The sequence below is a fragment of the Thamnophis elegans genome, chromosome 8 (assembly GCF_009769535.1).
Source record: "Thamnophis elegans isolate rThaEle1 chromosome 8, rThaEle1.pri, whole genome shotgun sequence".
Taxonomy (NCBI): Eukaryota; Metazoa; Chordata; class Lepidosauria; order Squamata; family Colubridae; genus Thamnophis; species Thamnophis elegans.
The window spans coordinates 56,942,231-56,952,324 of NC_045548.1; the positions used below are offsets into that span (position 1 = coordinate 56,942,231).

The 10,094-nt window shown below is 42.2% G+C and overlaps 1 protein-coding gene across 1 annotated transcript; it reads right to left on the reverse strand.

Annotated features, from left to right (window-relative positions):
- Positions 1-395: 395 nt before the first annotated feature.
- Positions 396-7,019, reverse strand: KLF10 (Kruppel like factor 10). Its single transcript, XM_032222980.1, has 4 exons — positions 6,770-7,019; positions 3,289-3,525; positions 2,250-3,168; positions 396-1,744 (listed from the first exon to the last, which is right to left on the reverse strand). Exons 1-4 carry the CDS (start codon positions 6,806-6,808, stop codon positions 1,485-1,487), a joined length of 1,455 nt encoding a protein of 484 aa, XP_032078871.1. The 5' UTR covers positions 6,809-7,019; the 3' UTR covers positions 396-1,484.
- Positions 7,020-10,094: the final 3,075 nt, after the last annotated feature.

The window sequence follows — 10,094 nt, forward strand, 5'->3', positions numbered from 1 at the left end:
CAGGAATTGAGAGGGCCAGATGCCATGATCTTAGTTTTCTTAACATTGAGTTTCAAATCAACTTTTGCACTCTCCTTCTTCACCCTCATCAAGAGATTGATGAGGGTGAAGAAGGAGAGTGCAAAAGTTGATTAGCTCCTCTTCACTGTCTGCCATTAAAGGTAACCATGAGTGGCTTATTATTACATTTAAATCCCATTATTCTAAATGCTCAAGGCTCAAAGGAGAATTTAGAGGTCATTGTTAGAAGCAATCAGGCAAAAATTCATTGTATACAACATCCTAGTAATTTACAAAAGATCACTAAGTTCAAAACACTTCAAATAATGTGTCACATTGAATTTTAATGTCATTTTTTAAAGAAATAAACTATAAAAAATTGAGAGAACACATGGTATATTAAAGAAAATTACATTTATTGTAAACAAGTATAAAGTACATAAGAAATCTTGTGCAAAATCTTAAGTAGTCACAAAATAGATATTATAATACTCTCTATAATTTTATATTTATTCAATATAGTAAGAGAATTGAAAAAATGATGGCAAAATCACTGTATACACACCTAGGATTGATGACTTGACTTTCTTTGCTTCATAAGCAATCCATCATTTTCCAAGTTTATGTCATTTTAAATTATCTATAACATATAAAGGTCTATTTCTATTGTAATCTATTTTAGAGAAATTTCAGGAAGTAACATAGCACACTGCTTTTGTTCTTCCTGGAGAATAAAGCTTTTGTAACTCTTAAATTATCCTTTAAACAAAGTGCACTGTATCAAGGTTTCAATGATATAGAAATTTAAATGTATAAAAGAAACACATAACTTAAACACACAAGTAACAAAAGATGCTGAAGTACAGCTAATAGTACTAACTGTGATGCTTTCAAAGTAGTAAAATTTTGTCTTTAGAATAATCCAGCCATATGACACCACTTTCTCAATGATATACTTAAGTTATACAGAATTGCTAAATTAGTTATACTTTATATACCAGGAAATGAAGATACATATGCTTAATCTCAGGAAGTTTGATAACCACATTCCCATCATTATTCACAACTGAGAAAACAACAAGTATTTCTACTTAAAATTTTCAGCATTCTAGTATTACTGGAATTTATCCCTGATTCTGTACCATAAACTGGGAGTCTGCATTTTCTTTGCAACAGCGCTGAAAACATTCCCACATCCTAATGTCTGCATCTCCCTCTAGTTTATACTCAGCTACAGAAGACACAGGAATAGCTCTTTCGTCAACTGGCATTGACATTTCCATGCCTCCTTTCTCCCAAAATGCCTACTACCCTATATATCACAGCCAAGTTATACAGGTAGCCATTGCCTGTTTCAATGCAATGCCAATCTGATAAGTGTAGAACCACAGACTTATTCTGCAATGTTTTTTCACATTACCATTGGTACCAGTTGTACACTGGGGAAAAAAAAGAACTAAACAGCCTCTTTAGACAAAGTTACTTCATTGATCAGCCACAGATGTATGCGGCGTAACAATATCATTTAGCTTGCTCACTTCCATCTGCCAGTTTGGTAATTTTTTGGCTGACAAATGGCGACGTGCATGTTTTGTTAAATGGTCACTCCTCATGAATCGCCGACTGCACATTGGGCAGGCAAATTTTTTCTCTCCTGTATGTGTTCTGCGATGGCGAGATAGTTCGTCAGAACGGGCAAATCTCCTCTCGCAGCCTTTCCAACTGCAGCTAAATGGCTTTTCTCCTAAAATACAAAATGAGGAATTAATGGCACATGTTTTTTATTAGCAAGGTACAAACCTTTATTAATACCAGAGAATATTTTTTTTCTGTATCCATTTATAAGCAAATATATTTTTTAAAAGCAATAATGGCATCATAACCCAAGGAAAATCTTATATGGTATCTACTATATTCTTCAGTTCCATATAATCAGAATACAAATTATAATTGTCTCCAAGTTACACCTTGCATATATTCTTTATGTTAAATGATACTTTAGCACAATCTGTGAAGATTGACATTAGCTGTTTTATTCTGAGCAGAAGGAATCTAACTTTCAAATTATAAATCTGACATGCTCCTTGTCTTCAAGTGAACTTTTATTTGATACCATGGTTTCTCAAAAAACACATAGACCAAAACCTTTGGAAAGAGTTGCATAGGTGAATAACAGCAATTCTCCCCATCATGTTAATGTCAAGAAATTCATGTAGAATTTTTTCACACTAGACAATTCCACAACTTACCTGTATGTGTTCTAACATGTGCCTTTAAATGGGAGCTTTTGAAATATGTTTTTCCACAACCCACGTAGTTACAAACATGGCTTCTTGTTCTGAGAGAGTCAACAGATGGAGTGATCTTTGTGGCAGGAGGTGCCAAGCCTGGAGCAGGAGCAATAGGAGACAGTCTGGTGCTGTGAGGACTAGTCACCGGAGCCTTGGCATTCTGCACAACAGTTTGTGGCACTACAAACATAACTGCTGCTTTGGGAACTTGAGTTCCCATGAGGACCATTGGATGACAAAGGTTTGATGGCAATTGACCACAAGGAGTGTTCGATACTATTGCTGTCATAACAGAGTTGTTTGCAGACAATGGAACCATCTGGCAAACCAACGGTAGAGAAGAGACTCCTCCTACATGCACAGAAGATGGAGGGGCCACCTGTGAAGCCCAAGGGACAGATGGAGAAGTATCAAGTACAGTCTGTGGGAAAGGCACTGGGCTGATGGTCTGTAGTGGACTTTTGGATTCTTTTATGGCTGACAGCTTATCTTCAGAAAATTCAGTATTCAGCAATATGCTTTTACAAGATAAATTTTGTTTTTCTTCTGTACTGTCTTCTGAATGGGATTTTGTACTGCCATTTTGGTTCGCTTCCCCCATGTTATCATCATACTTCCTAACATAGTCTGTTCTGGCTGGACAGGTTACGCTACTGCAAAGCTGAGCATCTGCTGTATGGCGAATGACGCTGGTTGCCTGAGCTCTCAATATTCTTGGCACTGGAGCATTCTGGGCCTCTTTAGGAGATGCTGTAAAGACTTGATCAGAAAGGTCTGGATATGGCTTGTTCTGTACACAAGGTGGCGCTGATGTTGCTGGATGGGCTGCCTGAGACATTTCAAGGTCAGCAGAAGGGCTGTAAGGTGGAGTTAAACACTGAACAAAGAAAAGAAAAGTGAGCTATTTATGAGGACTTGAATTTCTGCAGATTTTAGTTTTATCTTAGAGATGCTTATCTTAGAATAAGTGAATAATTTATAACAGAATAAAACTTACAAAAGCTGGTATTGTGCGAAAATCAGCAGGAGGTAGCAAGTTGTCTTCAAACTCCTCAGATGTATCTGAAGCTGGTGTCATTGGCCTCCGCTCAGCATACTTTTTGAAATCTGATTTCCAACTGCAGCTCATAGACATGAGAGCTTCCACAGCTTCAAAAGCACTCTTTTCATTTGTATAGTTCCAGTAACACTTCCTGAGGCATTGCTTTTTAGCAATCATCTCCATTCCTTCTTCCTAAAAAAAAAAGGGGGGGGGTGATCACTTTTAAGTAACACAAAGGTGTTGATCAGCTAAACTGATTAAAAATGCAAAATCTGCCAAAAAGTCACAAAAATGAATTATATAAAGAACAACAGTAAGTTCCAGTACAAAATTACTTTTTTCTATTCTTGAGATAAGATTTTAGGATGTATAAACATAGTAATCACAATATTACAATTATCAATCTATTTTCTTTAAAATCAACACTATCAGGAAGTCAAATAAACCCCTTTGATTGCAAAATATTTAGAAGCTTAGTTAGCCAAGCTGTTAAATTAAAGTAGGCCACTGGACCAAAAATCCTATGCTTAAACCTTTCACAAGGGATTGAAGACTTGGTTGTACCCTTGGGCCTGAATGCTAAGTGAACCACACTGGCTGACTTGTTTGACCATGGATTATAGTTTTGTTACTAAATATGAATGTTTTCAGATCTTGGGTATTTGTAACATTTTCAGTTACTTTAACAAATTGCATTCAGTTGTGATTTGGTCTTATTCCTTGTATGCTACCTAGAGGCAGTACTGTCAGATGAGCAGCCACAACAATTGCTTAAATAAATGCAACATCATAACAACGTTCAATTTTTTTTGCCACCCTACATTTAGTAGTCTAAATGTTTGTAGTCCCACACTGTAATTCTACCACTGTTTACGCTGTAGGTTATCTTTCGATTGTTGGTTATTCAACTCCATGTTTTTCTACATGCAAAAGTAACCGTGTTTTGTATGTTTCGTCTTAAAGCAGTGCATCCCAACATTGGCAATTCTGAGAATTGAAGTCCACACATTTCCTAAAGTGATGTTGCTTGTATAAAACCTGTTGGAAGTTAGCACTTTCCTAGAATAATGAAATATCCTAGAAAATATTGAAGAGCCAGAATATTATATTCCCTGGATAAGAAATGGAGAAACCTGTTTGTAGGCAGGAAACAGACTCACTCTTAAAAGCCCCCACTTTTCTTAATGGGCCATTAGGGGCCCTGAGCTAGTTTACTCTGGATAACAAAGATAGGATTAGTTTTCTACGGAAACTCACCACATGGCATCTGGGAACTCAACTAGACTCAAAACACAGCCTAGAGATGCCCCTGTATGGCCCCATGGGAGTCTGACAACCAATCAGAATACATTTATTACACAGCAACAGGAAACAGGGGTGGGGCCCGAACAGAGTGTATAAAGCCAGGAACTTTCAGCCTCTCCCTCTCTTTTCTTCTTCACCCAACATCTGGAAGCATGTGATCACCTTTTTCCCCAGGACCTCAAGCCATGTGGTCCTGTCCACTATTAAACCATCTTCCCTAGCAGCCTCCCTATTTCCAGTGTCTTTTTGGACATGAACCCAGAAGGATATTTCTTCCAACAAACCATTAAGCAGACTAAGCACATGCTCAGGGCACCAGGCCCAAAGGGGGCACCATAAAGTTGAGAAAGGAAAAAAAAACCAATGAAGATTTGTACTGTATGTATAAAGGGGGGGGGGGCACCAGGATTTGTCAGTGTTTAGAGCACCAGTGAGCCTTAATCCGCCACCGTGTTTCCCCGAGACTGAGAAGCTCTGAAGCCTGGCTTCTGCAGAATCACAGCGGCTACGCGGGCGGGCGGACGGAAAGACTTGTTTTCAAATTAGAAATTCCGGAGAGGGAACCGGGTTGCCAGCAGAGGCCCCTGAGCCAGTCAGGCTTCGAGGGGGGAAAATCGAGGCCAGGGAGTTCCTCGCTCTGGCAGCCGGATCTTGGAAGCGAGCCACGTTCACCTCAGAGCGCCTCAGACGTGACTCACCCCGCCCGCTGAAGAGCTCGCCTCCCCCTCCTTCCAGGGCGGCCCCCACATTCCCCCCATTGGCTCCTCGGGGCAGGAGGCACGAGCTGTGATTGGTGGTCCCCGGCCGAAAAAAAATGGGCGGAGACATGTGAACAAAGCGTGATCGGGGGCTGCTCCTCAGCGTCGGGGAACGTGAACTGGGCTTTGCCGCGCGACGACCTTTCACCCAGTTTCTCTGCGGCCTCCTCTTCCCTCCTCCTCCCCCCGCCCCGCCCCCCTCGCCGTCCGCAAGTCGCTCCCACGCCCAGAGGCAAAGCCGGGTGGGCGGGTTGGCAGGGCGCGGCGCGACGGGCAGACCTTGGCCTCAGCGGCCCCGCCGCCCACCTTCTTCCCGCAGGATCGCCTCATGAAGGCGCGAAAAGGCGATGGACGGTTGAAGATGCCCACTCTCGCAGCGCGAGCGCAGGACCCCCCAGGGCTGGGGGGGGGAGCGCTCTGGGGGCGAGCATTCCCGCCAAAGCCGGTCACAAGAAGAGGCGGAAATGCGAGGGAGTTTCCCTCCCCCCATCACCCCCCCGCTGGCCGCCTCAGCGACCCCCACCCTCCCTGAGGCGTCTCTCGGCCGTCCAAGAGTGGCGCTTCCTGACCCGTTTCGACCTCTCCGTCTAAAGCCAGAGCCGCCCCCGGCTTCCCCTCTTGCTTTCCGGTTTCCCGCTTGGATTTCGCGGCCCTTTTTGCCGAGGTTATTTTCAGCGACTGTTTGCCATGCCGTGGCTGCCCGCCTTCGCTTTCCGGAGCAGACCCCTTCCAGCTACCATCACGTCCCGCCGCCGCCTCCCCTGCCCCGCAACTGCTTAAATTTAGCTAACCTCTCAGCCGAGCGACTTCCCCTTCTCCCCGTCCCCCAAGAGTGTCCCGCCCCGTCGAACCCCAACTGCCCTCCAGCGCAAGACACCGAATTCCCTCACGTCCTCCAAGCGCTCTCCATTGACCCCTTGGAGGCTTCCCTCTGTCCAACTGTCCCTCCACCCTTGGGGGCTCCATTCACCCCCTGGAGGCTCCCAATTCCCAGCGAAGTTTGCTTGGGATCACTTTACCAATTCCAGGTTACCTAGCAACGTTTGTGCGCCTTTCCATCCCCCCCCCAATTTTCCTCAAAAACAGATGACTTTAATAGTCGCGCATTCAATCCTGGAGCCCCAACCCTGCAGACTCCCCACCGTGGGTCGGGCATGCTCCCCCCACTCCCCCGAAAGCCCCTTTTTCCTTCTACCCGCCTCGCACGGAAGCATATCTATATATACACCCTCTTTCTGAACTGCTTTCCCGAACAGATCAGCCTTTCGTATCTCTTTCCGCACCCAAGAGAAGATTTTCCCATCAGGGCTTATTTATCCTGCCTCGATAAGCGATATCCCACCCACCCCCGAGCAGCCCAGATCTGTACTTACTCCAGTGTGCTGGAAAGCAGGCTCTCCAAAATTTAACATGACTGGTGGCAAATCCTTCAGTGTTAGGCGGCGGACTGATGCTAAAAGAGCGGGCTGCGGTTGTTGACAAGCACCGTCCCCCTCCCCGCCTCAGGCGATCTCTGCTTGGCGCTGCCTTTATTTTTCTCTTTTTGTTCGCGGGCAGCTCCCCATTCAGGTAGTGTCTCCCCAGCTTTAGCGTAGACGGAGGCGGGCGCGGGTCCGGCCAATCGCCTTCAAAGGTGTGTGAAGCTCGGGCCAATCGGCGAGCGGGGGGTCACGCGTGATCAGCGGCTGCCCGGCAGCGTGAAGAGGGAGTCATTCCTGCGTGTGCAGAAACCGGCAGCGTGTCCCAGCGCGGCTCTTGGGTAAGTCCCTCTTGTTGGCTGAGTCACTGTCACGTCCCTTCCCACCCCTTCTCTTCCTTCTCCGGGTTCCTGTGGGAGAAGCGAGGTGGGCAGGGAAGGTCGTTTGCTTCATAACGAAAGAGCCATGCTGGCTCTCTTCCGGAAAGCACCTACGTAAAGACGACCATCCTGTCGGGGGGGGGGGAATAATCTTTATGGAGTACAGTTTTAACACGCTTTGAAGATGGTCAGTGTCTTGTGCCACCTTAAAAGTACCGCACACTGTACCTTAAATACAGTAAGTTTTCACTGGCCAAAATAAATTACTTTTGTGCAAAAGATTTTTCTAGAAGTCCCAGCTACTAGTGGCTTTTTTTTTAAAAAGGAAGGGTGTGCTGTTTGCTTAAAACATGGATATGAAATTGGTAATTCTGTGCAGTGACGATGGGTTGGGAGAAATGGATAGAAGGTGTGCCAAAGAGCCATCACTAAACAGCACAAACAAAGAATCTTTAAGACTACCCACACACCCACATAGACAGGCAAGTCACCAGAATATAAACTGGCAGTAAATGGCACTCCTTACTAGCACTGATGATGTTACCTAGTTAGGGTAATGAAACATCTGCAAGAAAACAAGCAAGCTCACAGAACAAGGACCACTCATTTCAATCCTGAGCTACAAATATTCTCCTTTATTGGCATTTTCCTTTTCTGTGTCTAGAATACTCTTTATTGCAGAGAAAGAGACTAAGTGTAGATGGAGGACTGGTTGGGTGAAAATAAATGTTACTGTGAAAGACAATTTGGTAAGGTGCAGAAAAGGCCATTGCAGGGCTTTCCATAATGCAATTGTAAAAATATAATATAGCAACAGAGCATACGGTTAGCTTTATTTATTGATTTGTATTTACATCCCATCTTTTTTCCAGGCACTAAAGGCAGTGAATGTAATACCTAGCTTTACTTTATGTAATTGCCTCATTCCTATCTGCCTGTTTCTCTTGTGTGGAATCCATTAGAAATAACTCCTGACTATGTTGAATACTTTGGATTATATTATTTAACTATATGGCTTATTTTTTAGTATTCATTTTGATAGAGCCCACTAAGTTCCTCATTTGATCATAACAGTTTTGCCTCTTTTCTGACATTGTACAAAATCAAACCGCATGGATCTGCATTACTCTTTGCTTTTATGTATTCTCTGCTCCTGGTTTCTGAACTGCAGGCCCACTCCCTCTGCCTAATAATCTTCCTATACCACTGCTAACACTTTGCAGGACAGTCAAAAGAGCATAATTGGGGTGGAGATACCCTAGAGGAGAGTTGCAGTATCCCTTCACTTGTGAATGCAAGCAGGCTGCCAAGCACACACATTTTTATCATCTGACAGTGGAAGCGCTGCAACAACTGTAATTTCAAGTACAGGTTATAAATCCCTTCATTCAACACTGTTGTAATTTTCAATGGTCATTGAATAAATACTCATAGGTCAAAGACTATCTGTAAAGTGTTTTATTTATTTATTTGTATAGTTGCGCATCTTACATGAAATTGACTTTGAGCAGCATTTATAAAAGTGTTCTTTTTTTGGACATTAGTGTGGTATTATGGCTGTTCTGTCTGGAAGACAGTCTTGGATTTCAAAATAGAAACTCTTGATTCTACATTTTCATTCAGTGCTTTTAGTAATCACTGTTTTATGCTAGTATATTTTAAAATAAAAGATTTCAAAAGCATTCATTCACAATTTCTTGAGTACTTCAAGAAGAAGTCAAACAATCAGTTTCTACAATTTCAAAGGGAAATTAAGCCTTTGATTTTAGTTGTATTTTGCATAAAAGAGCATTTGAAAATAATCTATTCATATTCTGCATGGCAGCTATTTCTTTGTTATATTTGATTAATGTGAGAAAATTAAGATTTAATTGGGGATGGTTCTTGATTTAAAGCAAAGGTAATTCAAATCAGTGGAATTAATTTTTTTTAATTACATGCTCCATAAAACTATTGACTAGCAAACTACATCTTAACCAGCCTTGGTCTATGAAATTCAGCTATCATATGTATCCCTAAAATTGGATTAATTAAAATGGAGTGTAAATGTAATAAATGTAATGCACACACACACACACACACACACACACACACACACACACACTTCAATTCGTAAACATCAATCCCTATATATAAAGATGGTGGTTGCATAGAAAGTATACAAAAAAGAAATTCCAATGTAGTCACTTGTACATACTTGTCTACTAAAGTTGTGTACACTCTCACTCTTTTCTATACCAATCACATGGTAATTATTTTGGACTTACAGTGATGGTATCTTAACTGTTGGAGTACAATGAGTTTGAAGTTAAATATCTATAATGCGCAGATTCTTACATTGTGTGATTGTTAAAATAATAATGTATATGGAAGATCTTTCAAAAACTAAGAATAAATGAGACAACTGTGATTGCTGTATTTTTTAAATTGATCTTTATACCCAGAGGTTTAGGCAGCTCCCTCAAGTCTCTTAGGCCTTTGCCTCCTGCTTTGCCTATTCAAGTTTAACCAGCTTTAAAAAGCATTGTACTTTTCCTAAGTTCCTAAATTCGTCAAGTTCCCTGGGATGGTGTAACCCATAGTTTGAGAACCTTTTTTTCATTATGGGAAAGGCATGTTTTCTTGTCCCCATCCACCAGGAAGTTTTAAGCATCGTCAACCCAAATCGGCAAAGTTAGAAAAGAATCATTGCTTCCGGAAATTGTTATACAAATCAAAACAATATCCCTTCTTGTTCTGTTGCAGTCTATTCCATACTTTCCATTCTACTAATGTGTATTTCCACAGCATTGGGTTTGATCCGTTTTTATGTGAATGCAGGAAGCTGAATTAATTCAATTGTTTAAATCAGTGGTAGTCAACCTGGTCCCTACCACCCTCTAGTGGGCGTTCCAGCTTTC